The 20,145-nt window shown below is 36.0% G+C and overlaps 2 protein-coding genes across 3 annotated transcripts; one reads left to right on the top strand and one right to left on the bottom strand.

Moving 5' to 3' along the window:
- Window positions 1-155: 155 nt before the first annotated feature.
- abcc13 (ATP-binding cassette, sub-family C (CFTR/MRP), member 13) lies at window positions 156-12,336 on the bottom strand. Of its 2 annotated transcripts, none has more exons than XM_079602556.1 (22): window positions 12,113-12,336; window positions 11,507-11,636; window positions 11,206-11,381; window positions 10,745-10,922; window positions 10,339-10,590; window positions 10,131-10,196; window positions 8,517-8,654; window positions 7,934-8,080; window positions 7,773-7,851; window positions 7,616-7,664; window positions 6,541-6,598; window positions 5,923-6,142; window positions 5,701-5,846; window positions 5,317-5,475; window positions 5,039-5,238; window positions 4,215-4,335; window positions 4,040-4,141; window positions 3,714-3,857; window positions 2,709-2,867; window positions 2,286-2,452; window positions 1,507-1,701; window positions 156-1,408 (listed from the first exon to the last, which is right to left on the bottom strand). In XM_079602556.1, exons 2-22 carry the CDS (start codon window positions 11,624-11,626, stop codon window positions 1,324-1,326), a joined length of 2,961 nt encoding a protein of 986 aa, XP_079458682.1. In that variant the 5' UTR covers window positions 11,627-11,636; window positions 12,113-12,336; the 3' UTR covers window positions 156-1,323. The 2 variants fall into 2 exon arrangements, with proteins under 2 accessions (XP_079458682.1, XP_079458683.1); XM_079602557.1 differs by having other exon boundaries at window positions 10,339-10,570.
- A 3,408-nt stretch (window positions 12,337-15,744) lies between these two features.
- On the top strand, window positions 15,745-18,965 carry LOC306993087 (stomatin). Its single transcript, XM_079602571.1, has 7 exons — window positions 15,745-15,846; window positions 15,955-16,061; window positions 16,209-16,278; window positions 16,370-16,452; window positions 16,862-17,065; window positions 17,548-17,682; window positions 18,467-18,965. The coding sequence occupies exons 1-7, from the start codon at window positions 15,768-15,770 to the stop codon at window positions 18,653-18,655; spliced, it is 867 nt and encodes a 288-aa protein (XP_079458697.1). The 5' UTR covers window positions 15,745-15,767; the 3' UTR covers window positions 18,656-18,965.
- Window positions 18,966-20,145: the final 1,180 nt, after the last annotated feature.

Here is a 20,145-nt window from a genome sequence, read left to right as displayed (position 1 = left end):
TTTGGATAAAAGCGTCTGGTAAATAATTAAATGTAAATGTCATGAGGAACTGGAAAATACAGGGGAAACCTCCTGTAGTCATGATGTAGCTAAAAAGAGCAGCATTTAAGAACATAAAAATGAATAAAAACCACATCAAAAATATATTGTGTTTTGGATTTTATTTAGGAAACTTCCATACAGGTTGTATAATATGCTATAAAAAAAGATCTAAAACTTAATGCTAAACTACACTCTTGGTGAAACAACTGTCATCTGAAAGGTCTGAAATGACCTGCCCAGAGCACGAAAGGCAAGATATGGAGACAGTTACAATGTGGAAAACTGTTGTGAAAAAAAGCCAGCACCATAATGCAACCTAATGTGCAAATAACTGACAAAAACTGCAAAGGAAATGGACGAGAATGTGTCAACAAATATTTCAAACGGCCACTGTGCATAACCTCAAACAGCCCTTAAAAGGAAAAAACAACATAAGACCTGCTGTTGCTTATTATTTATCATATTTTCAGTAACACTTTATTTTACAGTGTCCTTAATACACGTTACAAGTAGTTACTATAAAATAACTATAAATTGTGCATAATTACAATTTAACTAAACTAACACTATAGTAAGTACATGTAGTTAATTATTAGTACTCTTATGTGTATAATTACACTGTAACACGGACACCTTAAAATAAAGTGTAACCTAATTTTCATAAGCATTGTAAAACACTGACATAAGAGTATCAAAAGTGTCAAAAATATAATTTTGTTATAAATGATCAACTCTGATCTGACATCAGCTGAAATAAAACATCCTATAAAATTCAGTGAAAACGGCCCTAAGGTATCGAAGGAATCGTGAAACTTAAGTTAACATTAAACAATGTAAACTGGCATGTGTGTGTGCTTATGAGTGAACTTTAATATTTGTTTTAATTAAGTGGCAGAAAAAAACTACAAATATTATTGTAATAAATTAATAAACATTCAATTATCAAAATAAATAATACATTACAAAAAAATAGAAAAATAGAAAGAAAAAAGATAGAAACAAATAAATTAATAATTGAAATGCTTTTAAAATAACCACCACAATTCACTATAATATTTCAAAGTGTGTTTCAGTATATTCAGTATATTCTGTCCAAAGGCATATGAAACATTAATTAGAGTCAATAAACTGTGCTTTAGGGAACCTAATGTATGATGTGAAATTTATGTGAAACTTATTATTATATAAATAATCATTTTATTATTTACCTTTTAGTCAGCAAAGAAACTAAAGGAATAAATAACAATAATTGGATGTACTGTGAGAGCAAGAGGTCTCGTCTTATTGACTGAACAGCGGTCCCTGCTGGAGGACAGTGGAAGGGGCGTCAAACTTCACAGCTTGTCCATTATTCAAAACCAGCACCCTGAAGGAGTAACAACAAATCAGAAATGCCTTACTTGAATACTTGACATTTAAATGACAGGATGAGTCACAGGTTAAATAAAGGATGTAGGTCCTGACCTGTCAGTGTGCATGACATTGAGCGGGTTCTGAGTGAGCCACAGTACGGTGCGGTCTTTAAACTCTGTGTGGATCAGCTGTCGGACCAGGCCCTCTGTTTCTATGTCCACACAAGGAAGAGCCTCTTCCACAAGCAGGATTTTGACCCTTGCAAGCAAGGCTCTGGCTAAACACAGCAACCTCCTCTGGCCAAAGCTTACATAAAACAAAAAACAGAAATATTTAACCCATAACAACCAATTGTTTGTTGTGCAAGTGCATAAAGGTTGCCATAGAGAAAACTACCGGTATATTGTGTATCATGAAGCAATAAACCAGAGCCACAGTCTAGATCTGGACACATGATTGGTTCCAGCCAGACCGTGAATCTTTTCTCACTGCAGTTTGTTTTACACACAAAATAAGCAGCCTTTATACCAAATTGTGGGAAATAATGAATTAGCTCAGTTATTTCGGTTTGCCCAAACTGCAAATTCCAGTTAATGGAATTTGATATTTTAATATTCAACTGAGAAGCTTCTAAAAGTCTTTTTTTTTCTAATAGATTTTATTTTACATTTTTAATTCAGTATTTAATTTTTGTGATCCTGTTTCTTTGGGAATTGGATTAAACTATATAATTAAATTAGAATTAAATAAATTATATACTATTAATACCACATCAACCATTTATATAATAACTGTATTGAGATCACCCAATTCTGGTATGATATTATACTCTGAATATTACATAAACATGTCAAAGCGGCATCCAAAGATTTGCCGTGATTCCCACACACCTGAGAGTGAGAGACGTTCTTTGAACAGGGTGCAGCAGCTGAGCAGGCATTTGTTGAACACGTTCCTTGAGATGGCAGAGCTCTAAAGCCAGCCACACCTGCGCGTCAGTATGCTGAGCGAACGGGTCCAGGTTAGCCCTCAGGGGTCCCGAGAACAGTACAGGAACCTGTAACACCATAACTCATTAAAGGATACAATAACTGAATAATGCTTGTTACTGGTGGAGCCTGGGTAAAGCAAGTTTGACATTATACACAATATTTGACAGCATTCCTTCAAACACACCCAGTCAAATAGTTCTGTTACCTGTCAACACTCCTTCCCCTCCAGACTTTGACTGATTTTGCTCTGGCTGGATCAAACTAGTTTGATCTCATTCTCTTGTATGCATTGCTTTGCAAATATAATAATGTTGGTCTAACCTGAGAAATGATTTGCAGACGGCTACGAAGGTCATGTAGACTCATGCGGGTAATGTTTACATCGTCAATCAGCACAGCTCCACTCCTGGCCTCCACTGTCCGGAACAGACAGCTAACCAAGCTATCGGTGTCTGCTTTCCCCCGGCTTACAACTCCAATCTGTGTACACACGCAAACACACCGAAATCAACCTGAGATTTCAATTAGGGATGGTTTGATACCACTTTCTCATGTCCGATACAGATAGCGATCCCACAACCTTGACAGCAAGTAAAGTTTACAATATCTATACCTCACTAATAACACATTACTACATTATAAATAGAGAAAATTGTGCACACACACACACATATATACATACATACATGTATATAAAGAGAGCGAAGATATACTGTGTGCACAACACTGAAAATATCGCATGTCTAGAAGTAGAGCCTTTTTCTGTTTTAAATTTCAGTTACTGTGTGAATAACCTCTATTCCGATAGCAAGTACCATACCATTCAGAATCACTACTAAACTCCAGCTAATTACAGTAGTTTTATACAAAAGAACACCTTTATGTTCAGATTATGCGTGATAATGGGAACATTTTGGAGAGTTTTGCCATGCTGACTGTCACAGCTGAACACGACAGTGTTTGAAGATGGATGACTGACAGCTCGCGGAGGAGGGAAGAATTTCCGTGAAATCATTTAAACAATTAATTTGGATCGGTCCCGTACTGACAGATACCCGATCAGGCAAATAAGGTCCGTATAGGACCAATAGCGTTTTTGAGTATTGGATCGCCGCATCCCTAATTTAAATACTGATATATTCAGTATGCAAATAAAATAAATACATTTAAATGTATCATTTGCTAATCTTAAATTATTCAAATATTATTATTATAATGAATCAAAAATTAATAACATGAATAACAAATACAAACAAATCTATCATTGATATTTAAATTATTTGTTATTTATAAATAAATATAAAATACTAAATAGTTTCAGAATACCTTTTCCCCTTTTAAAATGGTGAGATGAATTCCTCTAAGAGCTGGTGTGCAGTTAGAGGAGGCTTCGGACTCATAGTTCCTGAACTTCACCTCTCCATGCCGGGGCCAGTCAAAGGGTGGTCTGTGGGTGACTGTCCATTCTGCCTGGAGTAAAAGGGGGTATTTGGTTAAATTCAATTCCATGCAGAGGATATGACATCCAATGATACTAAAAAATGAGAGTCATCCTTTTGGGAACTATGAATTTGACGATGTAGGGTTATGTGTAAGGTGTGACTGCGCAAGCACAATTTTAGGTGTTAAATAAGTATTATGTTACCCTGTACCTCCTTTTCTACTTTGGCAAATTCACAAAATCTCTGCATGCTCAGCATGTCAATGTTGATATCAGAGGCGGCCTGAGGGTAACGGCGAAGAGCTTCTTTAATCTGTCACAAAATGTTTTCATAATCATTATGAATTATTCAAACTCAGATTAGGTATCAGTACAGATAAACTTACATTAAAGGCACAGATCAAAGCCAGAGCCACGAGCCCCGAGTCAGATTGAGTCTCAAGCAGAATCAGACTGACCAGGAACAGCACAATCCCAGCAACACCATCAAACTGCAACACAGCCCAACTGCACACAGAAATATTGCTTATGGTCATAAAGCAATCACATTAATCAAAGCTGCTGTATATGCTGCGATAAACCGTGACAGTTATTTGACAGGTTTAGTAGAGAACATTTACATTTAAAACTTAGTTTTACTCCAAAGGTATGTAAAATAATATTTTATTGGCTTGAAAATACAACACTCAAAAACAGTTGCAAAAGCTAATATATCAGTCACAGATGCATTTTACACGATATTACACTCAAATGGCGCCCCCTAGTGTAGCGTAGTTCTCATTTTTTTTCAGGTGGCAGGTCAAAACAAAAATTAAACAAATCTCTTTCTGTCCACAGACAAATACACAAAATTCAACCTAAGATTTAAATATGGATATTTTCAGTACATAAATAAATGTTTATTATCAGTATATCTCAAATAAATTATGTAAATATAATCTATAGACTTTTAAAACTAATAATAACAAAAAAAGGCAATAAGAAAAACAGTTACAAAAGCTAATATATCAGCATCAGCACCAGTTATGCTATTGAAGTGGGACAATAAAAATAGTTATTAAAAATTAACAGTAACACAATCAGTTAATTCCTTAATTTAATGGTCAATTATCTTTTTTTTTTTACTCAGCTAATTCTTAACTTGCAGACCTTTCGGAATCCTTCCCAAATCACCAGCATAAACAAAATGTATGTAAAAACCTTTTTTAACCTTTCGGTGATGATTTTGTTGTACTTGACCAGCAGGTTTTGTTGCGAGGCTTGGAGGCAGTGTGTCAGACACGCCTCGCTGTGTTTTGGCCCAGAAAGTGGAACTTCAACACAATGCGTCACACACTCCAGACAAGTAACTGAAACAACAGGGTTTGCCTCAATGTGTCTGATTGGTATGTGACCTGAAGAAAAATGAGACTGAAAAAGGGGGGTTAGACGGTGGTTTACGTACTGGACAAACCTTCAGGTCAAACATTCATGGGAAATGAAAAGTACCTGCTGAATACGGAGGAAGAGCATTATCAGCGGACACACAGCTAGGCTGAAAACTGGCATGATAAAGGTGATCAAAGTGATGGTGCTCAATATTTCCAAAAGACTCTTCAACCAGCTGTGCAAATGTTTGGCCAGTTCTTCATCAACCACTTGCATATCCTGACCCAACATGAGAACACAATTAGACTAGTTTGGTGTTGTTGAAACGGGATAAAATCAGATCTATGTTGGATTCCCATCATATTTGCTTGTGTCTGTTATACATTATAATATCTACTTCCCCAAGGACACAACAGTGATGACCTGCTACTTGTGGGAATCAATATTTTCAGTTCACATGCTTTGACCTCTGCTCTACACCGGCCTCTGGAGGATGACACTCACCTGAGTGAATGATTGCAGTATGGTGTCTGTCTTCTGGGAATGTACAGGTAGGTGAAGAACATCTGACAGCAGCTCAGAGTGTAGCGTATGAGAAGCCCTGAGAGAACCGCAGGTCAGACAGTAGGCGGCACAGCACACAAGCAAGGCTGCAATACAAAAGCACACAAATAAGGTAAGAAAAAACACAAACTCTTGTCTATGAAACTACAGGTTGACAATGACCTTGCAGGAGTCCGAGCAGTGCGTACGCAGACAGTCGCGAGTTTCTGAGCTCTCTCCACTCCTCCAGGCCTTGAACTTCTTTGGCTTCACCCGTCCACACGCTCAGGACGGCATCCTGTGCTAAACTAACAGCACACACAGACAGGTAGACCAGCGAGGTAAGCGACACCCAGTGCCAGCCGAAAGCCCTCAGATACAGCCTGCAGGCCTCTCCACTGCCCTGGTATTACAAAACCACATCATTACACAATATTCACAGCAAAACGGACCTATTTAGGTAGAGGAGTTCACTTAAAAAAAAACTATCATCATTTTTTGTCAAAGTCATTATTTACAGAAAATCTTGCTTTTTTTATTGAAAGAGCAGCTTGGACAAAAATTATGTAAGTAGACATAAGTAGAACAGGATGAGTAAATGATGACTAGATACATTCATACATTTATTTATTTAACAGACACTTATAATGACTTATAAATGAGGAATAAAACTAAGTTTATTTAGATTTTTAATAAGTATATATTATATTACATTAAGTAAAATAAAAAGAATAATTAAGAAAAAATGCATTTATTAAAAAAAATTGTTTTAAACTAAAAATTATCAGTTTTGGTACATACTTTTTGGAATAGAGAGTGATCTCGTTTCTCATCAGAATTACTGAGCTTATCCTTACACCTGTAAAAATAAAAACATCAAGAATATATACAATGTATTAAGGGTAAGTCTGCATTGCATGCATGAACACAACAAAAGCACAGGCTGGGTGGAGAAATGAGGTGTAGCTTGTTGATGATAATGCCATAAGAAGCTCATTAATCTAGAATACAAAGGGAATGTCGTGCAGTCAGACTAATGGTTTTCTTTCCCATGAGGTTTTATCAGGCGCCATCATCCCTGTCTGTAATTCTGTGGATATCATCCTTTCTTAACCTGCACTAACCCCTCAGGACTAAAACACACAAGGCCAATCGAGTGCAGAGAACACAGTGTAAGAAAAGCATGATAAATTCTTTCAGGGAGATCAGAAAGAAATTAAAATCAGAAGCACTGCTAATGCTCTTAAATGCACGGATGTTTGTCTTGGATTAAAGGAATTTTAATATATTAATGCAGGATCAGTACTGGACAATGAAAGCCTACGGGTCAGGTCACACTGTGCTTTACCCAAAGCACAGTGGACTCAGATTCTGGACTCTGCCAAATCAAAAGGCAGAGGATAAGATAACATGCACACAAACATGCTGGAGACATAATATAAAAAATCCTTTATACAAAGTACATAGAAAATTTTGGGTCAGTATTATTATTTTTAAATGAATTTATATAAAGAAATTAATACTTTCATTCAGTAAGGATGCATTAAATTTATTTTTAAAAAATGACATTCATAATATTATAAAAGTCTCCCATTTCAAATAAATGCTTTTATTCATCAAAGAATCCAGATTTTTTTTTTATTACGGTTTCCACAAAGATTAAAATTGATAACGTTTCTTGAGCACCAAATCAGCCTATTAGAATGATAATGATTATGATACATTATATTAAAATACATTAACATTGAAAATAGTTATTTCAAATTGTAATAATATTTCATAATATTACGGTTTTAATGTAAACTTAATTTAGACGAGGATGTTCAAAAGAATCATTTTACATTACAAGATACAAATAAAAAAACTACCAACTTACCCATCACATGGCTGTTGAGGGCTGTCAGGTGGAATGTCTTCTGTAGCACCTGAGAGGGTGACACTTTAGTTTTAACAACAATGCCAAACATTTCCACTTATAATAATAAAAAAAGTTTCTTTGTGCATCTGCGACTTTTAATATATTGTGACTTTACCTTTTGTAGTGACTAACTGAGAGGCGCCCAGGTCCTCTGTGAGAAATACTTTCTCCAGATGGCAAAGAGACTGCTGTGCCTTAGTCATTAGAACAAAAATATTAAATCTAAAGTTTCTTAGAATTTTATGACAGGTTTTGATGTTGTCACATGCATACTACCTGCTTGAGAACACACAAGAGCCCAGGGAGCTCCAGCAGAGGTGGGCGGAGCAATCTGAAGAAACAGAGGCATGTAAAGATCTGAGACGGTGTGAGAACATTCCCATCATCCCCCAGGACAAACACACCAAGGCTAGAGAAACCAACCTACATGGAAAGACAAAGAGTGTGGGAAATATCAGAGGTTTTATCAAATGTCAGAGGTTTTCACTGATGAAAGAGGGGCATGAAGCAGACCTCAATGTTCTGACCTCAGGTTGTAATCTATGATAGGGTTTTAATAGATGATTTGAGTTTTAATCTCAGAGCTCTGTGGATTTGTTAACTTAGTAAGCCCCTGCGCATCTGGAGAAGAGAGACAATGTAATTTGAAGTCAAAGTCACAGAGAGGGTAGTTTAGCAGTAGTAAAAGTGAAAACCAGATTTTTAGGTAGGATGTTGAATATCTACACAAACCAGAAAGGCTTATTGACTAAGATTAGTCAGCAAGACAGAAAATAAACATGTTAGCCAGTCTAGAAAAAACAAAAAAACAAAAAAAAAAACAGCCTGGGTATTCATGTCCAGAATATCAAGCACTCACCAGGAAAGGCATACAGATAGAGTCGAGCATAGAGAAGGCTGTCAGATATCCCAGAATTCTTAGCACCTCCAGCTCCCTGGCCCGTGACTCTGTAACTCTCTGACGGAACCAAGACTCCCACGCAAGAAGCTTTAGCGCCTACACAAAGGCAGATTAAAGATGGCATGAAATTAAAATTCACCCTATTGTCTGAATGCACATTATTTTGAACAATTCATCAATTCATACGTTTCGTTTTTACCACCTTATAATTCTTAAGAAAAAATCTGGCTAAACACCATGCACCACTTAAATCCTTACAATCGATTGCAAGCTTGCATTCAGGTTTGCCTCCATCTAATCAACACAGTTGAATTGAACCAAGTCCCCTACATTTTTTCTTTTTTGATAATCAGTTTCACTCTGATGTACATCAAAATAAGGAAAAAAAACATCTGTCACTAATTCTGTTTCATTGCGACTTAAAACTAAGAAGTTTCAAAACTAGTGAAATACAGAAAGAGGTGGTGCCATGCCAGACTACTTTTCCTCAGTGCCTAATCAAAAACTTTGCATTTATATGATATCTTGTTCTAGCTAAATCAAAAGAGCTTTTATTAACCAGCTAGCACTATGCACATCTATAGTAGGCTCAGCTGTTAGCTTGCTAACTGAAAATACAAAGAAAGGAAAATGTTTAATTTGACACTTTTTAGCTTCTGTAATATATGATGACATAAAAAAGGCATAAATGTTTTCATGATTAAAGACATACAAACAGTGATGTAATGTCTAATCAGGCACTGAATAAAGTACACATTAAAATGCAATGTTTCTGGACAAACTTTATACTGAAGCACTGACCAAGTGCACTCACAAAAATAATTAAATTACTGACATACGTCTGCTGTCAAACACATTTGATTGTTTATTGAAAAGTCACATGTAGTCATTTTATAGCTTAATCTGCTGATTCTAAAGCGAATTTATATATTACCTTTATATATTTATCCCTTTAAACTGTGCGAAAAATAATTGATAAACTAAAATTGTATGTGTGATCGATTAATAATTACATCAATAATATCTAAATCATACACAATTAGTATTCAAAAATAACTGTTACTAAAAAGCCAGACAATTTTGTCTTTAAACATTATTTGCTATGTAGTGACCTTTACGGTAATTTGGAGTAGAAACAGGTGGAGTGACTTAATCCTTTGCTCACAGCTGATTGGTCCAATTTCGGTTTGAGTTCTCTTACCTGGAACCAGGACCTATTGCCCCGGACCAGGTTAGCCGTGGAGCATAAGTTACTATGGCGATGAACACTGCTAAAAGCCAAGCCACTTTCATGGTGGTTTCTAAAATTAAAATAAGAAAAATGGTTTAAAAAAAATAAGAATGGTAATTTTGATTTCATGTGACTTTAAAAAAAAAGAGAGAAAAAAAACTTGAATCTGACCTTTTTGCACTTAAGGCAAGAAATTTTCCTCCAATCCAAATCATGCTCAGATACATGACTGAGGCACCCTAAGACCGAAATCCTATCACCCGATTGGGATTAAAACAAATTCAAGGAAGGAAGTACTATATATGACATGATCACATGTAAGGAACAGGAACAGAAAAGACCTGGTATTTATGCAACATTTCCTTGATGAGCTGTTCACTCCTTTCCCTGATGATCTGCTGAGTTTTCTGAGGGACAACAAACAAAGATAATGAAAAATATCAGCAACAAAACAGGACAGAAATGTACAGAGATGCAATGAACATCCTTCATCTTCATTTTATGCACGCTTTATGCAAGCAAATGCTTGAGCAGCCTGCACTAACTAACCCGAAGCTGTTTGGCTTTGTGCTCCACTGCGGAGTTGACAGGGATGAGGACGAGTAGCAATACCACCCCCACCAGCACGCCAGGGCCCAATTCTCCCCACAGTAAACCCAGACAGAGAGCGACTCTCAATGGGCAGGACCAAAGACAGGTCAATGTGACCACCAGCTCTGCTACACATTCAACTTCGCCTAATACATCCGTCCACTGAGGGGTGTTGGATTGTCGCTGAGAACTATGGGAAAGAGACAATGTCTTCAATGTAAAGGAGGAGGGGTAAATGGAAGGAACCATGGAGGAAGAAGAGAAACCTTTTAGCATAATATGAAAAAGTGGAAATGTACTGCTTTCAGTGTTTTTGTTAGGACTTAAAAAACACAGACCAAATGAGACAGTCAATGATCTTTACCTTCCTGTAGAGGGCACAAGCCAGAACTGCTTGAGCATTGGCTGTAATTATCCTACTATGTTTGTCAAAGTGATGCTGAGAAACAGCGCAGCAGCAAACTGCTCCCAAAACCACCAGAGAATGTGTGTATCCTGCCCAGTCAAACACAGCCTGCCTCTCACAGAACAGGATCACCCATCTGAGGTTAAAAGACATGTACATAAACAGATTATATAATTTTATTGCACTTTGATCCATTTGTGTCCTCTCTAAAAACCTTTTACTTTCATATGTTAACAAAATGTAACAAGACTTCTGAAACTGGCTTTATCCATTGTTCAGATTTGTGTTATGGAAATATATGCAAATTAGTGAATATTTAATTTGATTATTTCTATTAGCATATTTAAAGAGCTTTCCAAAAACTTATAATACAAAAAATACATATACACACACTCACAAACACATTTTTATAGTCATACCTGAGTGTCAGAAGACCTAAAATGCAAAAAAGATCAGTTGACAGTCTCAGGAGCACAACTTTGACTAAGGCTGGATGGAATGTCATCCATATCGCATAAAGGAGAGAGTAACCAGCATTGGTTTTCCTGGAGACCAGCAGTAAATCTCTCCCAGAATCCTCTTCTAGGTCTGACCTCTGTATATATAAAATATTAACATTTTTAGCATTACATCTCATAGAAAACATGCTTTCACAATGAAATGAAACAATAAAAACATCCAGGAGGGTTGTCCCTAACCCTTGTGTATTTTTACAGTTACCTCACTGTAATTCTGTTGTTTTTCCCACTCACGCTCAAACACGGAGCATAGGGTGTGGACAGAATCCTCATTATTCAGCTTGCAAAGGTCAGACAAATGCCGTGGTCCCCTGTGACCCATTACAACCACCCTGAAAACAAAAACTGTTAAATGTTGCTGGTTGACATTATAGAATACCTCCCCAGCTATAGACTTACCAATATTACATATTTAATCTAAACAGGTTCATACAGATAAGGCTCCCTTTTCACTGTGAGCAGAAATATTAAAACACAGATGTCAGCGAAGACAATAATCTTAGTAAATGGAGAAAGGTAATATAAATTTATGAATTGCAAAGGGAATCAACAGATCTATCTGACTGACTGACTGACTAATGGACATATGGTCTTTTCTTATATGAAAAAATTAAATCAAATAAATGTGTAGGCTACTACTTAATGATTTTTTCCCTTTCAAATCAAACCGTCTTACTTGGCAAATTAATTAATTGTGAAATGTCCACGTTACAATAATGTGAACTTTGCTTGCGTCCTCTTGACATACTAAAATAGAGACATTAAGTTCATGTATTGTGAAAAAAGCATCAATAAAAGTTATGCTTACCTTATTTCACTAAAGCTTGCGGCGTCTGAAAACAATATATCGTCTTGCAGCGTGTAAATGACATCCTGCAAGACTGCACCTGCGTCTCATACAGCTAGAACAATAGCAGCTTAGAGGAAAACACATAAAGTAGCCCACAATTTACGTTCTTAACGCTTGCCGACGAAATTCACGTTTTAAATGTCTTCTGGCATGTTTTTGGATAATTAAAGCCCGCTTTCTGTGCTGAATTAAACCGCGTCTGGGGCATGAACAGTGGAGCGTGCAGCGTGCGCACATTGTCCAATCACAGCGGCGATTTCAGCTGGGGGCGTGGTATGTTTCACAGCTGTCAATCATTTTGTTGTGCTAACCATTTCTGTAATTTTTGAGAACACAACTGAAAAAGCTTTACTATTTTAATATACTTTGTTTTCATAACACATAATATTTTCAGCGCAATAATTTGAGTAAAGGTTTTTGCAAAGCCAGTGAATTTTCTCCATAATACAATTTTAAATTCCAGATTTTCATGTGGTCTCTGACTTCTGGATTTCACTTTGAAACTTATTTTCTAAGGTAAAAAAAATGATTGATGTCTTTTCTTCGCGGTACAATTACAATAACAAGAGAACATCTTAGTTAGAAGATGTTAATTAATTAATTTATAATAAAAAGTTTAATAATATAACTTAGTGAGAAACATTTATAGCATGTTTGCATACACTCTTAAAAGAAATGGTTCTATTTAGAACCAGAAATGGTTCCATCACCCGCTTCATATATGGAACTCCAAAATGGTTCTATATAGAACCATTTTAATGGGTTCCATAAAAAGAACACCAAATGGTTCTTTGAATCTAAGTTAGATGTTTCTATATAGAACCATTTAAGGGTATTATTAAACAAGTTATATTGAATAAGAAAATATTACCCATCCAGAAAATTCTAAAAAATACATTTATTCAATTTATTATACAAAAATATTAGTGTCATATTTAAAATTGCACCTCTGTGTACTCTGTGTACTTTTTTTAGATTAAAGATGTTTAATTACATTAAACCATTTACTTTGAATTATTTAATTTAAGCATTTTCACTTTGCAATAAACTGTTTATGTACTATATGTACAGTCATGGCCAAAATTGTTGGCACCCCTGGTAAATATGATCAAAACTGGCTGTAAAAAATAAATCTGCATTGTTTATCCTTTTGATCTTTCATTCAAAAAATTGCCAAAATTCTAACCTTTCATTGAAGCAAGAGAATTGAAAGTGGGGCTAAATCACATTATGAAATAAATGTTTTTCTCCAAAACACGTTGGCCACAATTATTGGCACCCTTTTATTAAATACTTTTTGCAACCTCCTTTTGCCAAGATAACAGCTCTGAGTTTTCTCCTATAATGCCTGATGAGTTTGGAGAACACCTGACAAGAGATCAGAGACCATTCCTCCACACAGAATCTCTCCAGATCCTGCAGATTCCCAGATCCATGTTGGTGCTTCTTCTCTTCAGTTCAGCCCACTCATTTTCTATAGGGTTCAGGCCAGGGACTGGGATGGCCATTGCAGATCTTGGTTTTGTGCTCAGTGACCCATTTTTGTTTTGATTTTGATATTTGTTTTTGGATCACTGTCCTGTTGGAAGATCCAAACATGGCCCGTTATAAGATTTCTAGCACAGTCTGTTAGGTTTCGATTTTTTATCTGTTGGTATTTGATCCAATCCATGATGCCATGTATCTGAACAAGATGTCCAGGACCTCAGGCAGAAAATTAGGCCCACAGCAGTAAAGATACAGCAGAGTATTTCATTTTACACATGGGGTACTTTTTTATCCCTGTGTGCACCAAACCCATCTTAAGTGTTTGCTGCCAAAAAAGCTATTTTTTTGGTTCCTCTGTCCATAGAACGTTTGAAAAGTACCTGACACGACTGGCACTTCAAACGGGACGGGTTCTATGGTCAGATGAAACAAAAAAATAGCTTTTTTGGCAGCAAACACTTAAGATGGGTTTGGTGCACACAGAGATAAAAAAGTACCCCATGTGTAAAATGAAATACTCTGCTGTATCTTTACTGCTGTGGGCCTAATTTTCTGCCTGAGGTCCTGGACATCTTGTTCAGATACATGGCATCATGGATTGGATCAAATACCAACAGATAAAAAATCGAAACCTAACAGACTGTGCTAGAAATCTTATAATGGGCCATGTTTGGATCTTCCAACAGGACAGTGATCCAAAAACAAATATCAAAATCAAAACAAAAATGGGTCACTGAGCACAAAACCAAGATCTGCAATGGCCATCCCAGTCCCTGGCCTGAACCCTATAGAAAATGAGTGGGCTGAACTGAAGAGAAGAAGCACCAACATGGATCTGGGAATCTGCAGGATCTGGAGAGATTCTGTGTGGAGGAATGGTCTCTGATCTCTTGTCAGGTATTCTCCAAACTCATCAGGCATTATAGGAGAAAACTCAGAGCTGTTATCTTGGCAAAAGGAGGTTGCAAAAAGTATTTAATAAAAGGGTGCCAATAATTGTGGCCAACGTGTTTTGGAGAAAAACATTTATTTCATAATGTGATTTAGCCCCACTTTCAATTCTCTTGCTTCAATGAAAGGTTAGAATTTTGGCAATTTTTTGAATGAAAGATCAAAAGGATAAACAATGCAGATTTATTTTTTACAGCCAGTTTTGATCATATTTACCAGGGGTGCCAACAATTTTGGCCATGACTGTATATGTACAGTACTTAACTTTTACATGTATCTCTGAAATGAGGAAAAACAAATCATTTTTGATATTTGACAATGCAGATAAAAAAACAACACATGAACAATTAAAACATCTAATAAATAAATGTACACTATTTGTCAAAAAGGCAAACTATAATGTATTAGGAAATATAAGTTTCATGCTAATGTATAAACGTGCATAAAGAAAGCTCAAATCATACATTGACTAGATATTAATATTGACTTGTGTTTGACTACAGCAGTCATTCAAAAAGCTTTGTGAATGTGTTGTGTAGGCCTATAAATATTGTGTAATGTTTTGTTTACACTTCAGTCATAAAACATGAATTATAGAACCATTTTAATAAAAAAGGTTCTTTGCTCTCCAGGGTTACATAGAACCATTTTTTTTGTAAAAGGTTCTATTGGCCAAGTACGGAACACCAGGGTATTATTTTTCAGTCCTTGTCACAGCAGGTCTTTACTCATATTCAAAAGAAAAAAAGAAAACATTAAGAATTTAGAAAACCATTGAATTAGAAAATCATATTGAATTGTATTAGCTAAGATATTATAATAAAGACAGAGAGAGATAAAAGATTACTTAATTTAGGCCTTATATTGTATTCAAATACTCGCATTTGAAGAAGAAGAAAAACAAAACATTTGTTCATTGCATGTGTAAACAAAAAGAAAATATATGATGATATTTGATAAGGCCTCAAGGATGGAAAAATGAGCAAACGAGTAATTGACTTTCAGGTTTAACATGAGCTCAGTTTTGTTGCTTAGCAACATGCCATGCAAAGTTCCATGTTGTGTTGTGTGTGAAAATGGGCGGTAATGGAAAAAGAGAGCTTATTTAATTCAACTTAAATATCTCACTCAAAGTACATTTCAACAGTCCTACAGAAAACAAAAACTGCTGACCATGTCTATGCTGTCTTCTCCAAGTGAGATGTCCTGTAACAAAATTGAACCTCTAGCAAATGAAGAGATTGTCCAGTCAGGTTTGCTGAGTTTCTTCTTCTTCTTCTTCTTCTTCTTTTTAATTATATATTTAATCAGATAATTTTAATGTAGTTGAGAGACTAATTGTTTACCTTGGGTTTAATCAGATGGTGACCAATCCGGGAACTCTGGATTCTGCGGATACCTCCTTTCTTTCTTTTCCTTCCTAATTGTCTTTCTTACTTTTCCTGTCTCTGTTTGGTTTTGTATGAAGGTAAGATAATTACTTAAAACCTACTTTAAAAAAAACACATTATAGTTTACTATTATCAAAGAATAAAATCTGACATAAACATTAAGATATTGTAATTAATCACACAATCAATTCAATTGCTATATCTGCATTTCATCTTATTAAAAGATTGTCCAGGAATATGAAAGAGCAGTTATTTTTCGCTTGGGACGACTTATTGGCGGTGCTAAAGGACCTGGTTAGTAATTAGCCAATATTAAAATGATGAATAATTTGTTAAACATAGTGCCATTGCAACAAGCAGTACTTCATCTTGATTGTTTTTGAAGGTTTGTTCTGGATTATTCCATGTGTGGATACATTTCGGAAGGTTGACTTGAGGACAGTGTCTTTTGAAATCCCTCCTCAAGAGGTGAGTGATTCATTTGAATCAAAAATGTTTAAATGTTGTTAGTTATTTTGCTAGCATCTAAATAGCTAACATTTTATTCAATATTTAAGGTTATGTGTTTAATATAATCTTTATTGAAGAGTTTTATTGTGTTGTTGTTACACTAAAAAAGTATATTATCAATAAGTTATGACCACATATGTTTTTACACTGCTTTAACTCTTCAAAATAATTTAAGCAATTTTCAACTTTTTCAACTATCAATTTTCACAAGATTCAACTCAGAATCAAGATTTTAAAAGTCAGTTTAATTTAATTTAAGTTAAAATGACTTAAACATCCAAGTTGATTGTATGTAAAAATTTAAGGCAGCAACTTTTTAAAAATCAGTATATGTAACATGCATTACATTGTCGACATTTCTCCTCAGGTGCTGACCAAAGACTCTGTGACTATCATGGTGGATGCGGTGGTCTACTATCGTATCTTTAACCCCACTGTCTCCATTACCAAAGTGGAGAATGCTAATCGAGCCACGCAGATGATTGCACAGACTACCTTACGAAACATGCTGGGAACTAAGAGCTTGGCAGACATCTTAAAAGACCGTGAGGAGATGTCAGAACAGATGGAGGTGAGATAACCCTTGTAAACACCTCTGAATCTTAAGTTGTAGCCCTGTTGTAGGTCACTCTTACAAATAAAGGTTCTTTATTGGCATTGATGGTTCCATGAAGAACCTTTAACATCCATGGAAACTTTCCATTCTTAATAAAGGAAGTATGGGTTCTTTAGATTATAAAAATGTTCTTCACGCTAAGAAAAAATACACTGTAAAAAAAAGTTGAGAAAACTTGAAAAAGTAAGACAACTGCACAAAACTTTTTCATTTAACTCAACTAATTCGCTCCAGATCTTTTAAGTTAGCTCAATTCTTTATTTTTACAGTGTGTTCTTTTAAGAACTGGTAACTGAAAGTTTTTTGGGGGGAGCCAAAGTGGTTCTTCTAGGGCACCTTGGAACCTTAAGGGTATTTCCTCCAGTCAACATTTTCTTCTGGATAGGAGCATATAAATGCCTTAAATATAAATTGTTCATCTTTTCATTGCCTGACAGGCTGTACTGTATGCTGCATCCAAGAACTGGGGTATCATAGTGGAACGGGTCGAGCTTAAAGACGTCAAACTGCCCACCTCTTTGCAGAGAGCCATGGCAGCTGAAGCAGAGGCCACCAGAGATGCCCGGGCCAAGGTTGGTGTCTGAGCACTGAAAGACTCTTACATGCTTCACACAAAAAAACACATGCTATGCTGTCTGTTCTGCTGAGCCTGCCAAGTTTAGTCTTATCAGCTTTGCAGCTTTGTGTTCAGTCTGTCTGGGGAAACACGGTTTTCTCTGATTGGATGTGTGGACGAACACCTGCAGCCCCTCACACTCGCTCGGTCAGGGGTGTAGATAAACTGTAACCTCCTTAACCAAATCAATTTCCAAAACAAGACCAGCTGACCAGCAGAGCACTAGCAGGTCAAGACATTAGCCTGATTTTATTGCTATCTGTCATGACTGACCGCTCACAGAATCTGCAAGATGTTTATACACAGTATAATACCTACATCATTGAATTGAACTATAACTTAATATGAAGTGCCAAAGGAAACATATGCGTACCTGTAATTTCATCCAGCATTTTAAATAGCCTAGCAAATCAATGACATACATGAAGGAAAACTTTCAAAGATTGTTTATTCATTGTTTTTCATTAATTTAACCACCCATCCATACACTAGTGTTTGCCTTTCAGTGAACACTATTATAATGTCATATTGTTGACTGGAAACCTGAGCCTATGTCCTCACACTATGGCACAAGCGCAGTGGAAAAACAAACTGCATTTGCTCAATGGAAAATTCCGAGTAATTAAAGGTGTGTGCCAGAGCCTAGAATGTGAATTGGGATTGTGCTTATATGAAGAAAGAGGTTGTCGGCTAAAGTGTTGCCTTTGTAAAATGATCATATTTAAGTGTGTTGTATACAGGTGATCGCAGCAGACGGAGAAATGAAAGCCTCGCGTGCTCTGAAGGAGGCGGCGGACGTGATGTCAGAGTCTCCGGCGGCACTTCAGCTGCGCTATATGCAGACACTGACTGAGATCGCCACGGAGAGGAACTCAACTATTGTCTTTCCTCTTCCTATAGACCTCATCTCTAGTTTCTTGAGAAAATGACCACATATGAGGATTATATCAATAAATATGTTCAAATATCTCTCTGTACAGACATTAGCCATCTCTTAATGCACTCATTGCTTTACAGGCAAACAATATTGTTTATATTGTTGAAGATTTGAACTGTGCATCAAATATTTAAAGTGTCTTACACTCTCTGATGAAAAACATGTTTAATACAAATTTAATTGTTCAAAATGTTCTTTTGTATTACATTATTAAATCTATCAAATATTAACTAAGTTCTTCTATTATACTCTGATCGCTTCTTGGATTATTTTATATGTATTAAAGTAATCTTTTAAGATGTAAATCTCATTGGGTATGCTCATAGCCTGTTAATCTTAGACATAAGTACACGCATAAACAGTGAACATTCAAGAACCATGTTTGTAGATACATGACAGTATGACTCTTTAAACTCTTAACGCTGTCATGAGAGAAGACTTATAGTTAATCTGTCCGAAAAAATGGGTACAATGAGCCCTGATCAGTGAGCACCATAATAGGATTGACTGGATGTGATGCAGGAATGGCTGGACAGTTTAGTAGAGTTACTGTAATCTGCCATCTAATCTGTTTCAACCTCGCATCGACAAAAACAGCTTCTGTTCTGACCCTGAACCCCAAAGACACACTGTCATAATGCTCTCATTTCTAATTTCATGCATGACATCATTTTGGAGGAAACAAGGTTTTAAGGCACTCAGCAGGGAAGCAGAGGAACTGTACATGTGCCCTGGATCATTGCTTCTCTACGGAGACTATTACAACTATATGCCCTCGATGCTCAACTATGGGTACGATATGAAAATTACATGTGTGTATTTGCTGACAGGGTATATTTTGGGAAACCACAGCTTGTACTATGAATATCTGTGCTGATGTGGCCCTTTTACTAGAGTTTGGAATGAGAACCACTCCTCTAATTGTGACCTTTGATGCAGAACAAAACAACTGGAGGGCAAACTGGAGGTGTCAAAAAGATTTGAAAGGATAGTTCACCCACAAGTTAAAATGTTGTCATCTTTTACTCACCCTCAAGTCATTTCGAACCTATATGACTTTCTTCTGTGGAACACAAGAGAAGATATTTTGAAGAACATGGAGGTTCAAAAAACACTGGACCTTATTGATTTTCATTGTATTGACAAAACAAAAACAAAAAAACGACACTAAAGGCCCGTTCACACCAAGGACGATAACTATAAAGATAAAACGATAAAGATGTAGTTCTATAAATTGTTACCAATATTAAAGAATAGCAGTTCACACCACAGCTATAACGATAACGGCACAGTGAAACAATATAATTTGATAATGTTTTGAATAAACAAACTTAAAATATTCCAGTAGTTATCTTTATAGTTATCGTTTTTGGTGTGAACAGACCTTTAGGCGTTGTTCAAAATATCTTCTGTTATTCTAAGAAAGAAAAGAAAGAACTTGTAAGGTTCTATCCCTGTAAGGTTGTTTGGTCATCACTAAAT

Source organism: Phoxinus phoxinus, assembly GCF_949152265.1.
Source record: "Phoxinus phoxinus genome assembly, chromosome: 24".
NCBI classification, from domain to species: Eukaryota; Metazoa; Chordata; class Actinopteri; order Cypriniformes; family Leuciscidae; genus Phoxinus; species Phoxinus phoxinus.
The sequence above is the reverse complement of the archived record's forward strand: the minus strand, read 5'-3'. Positions and strand labels throughout refer to the sequence as shown.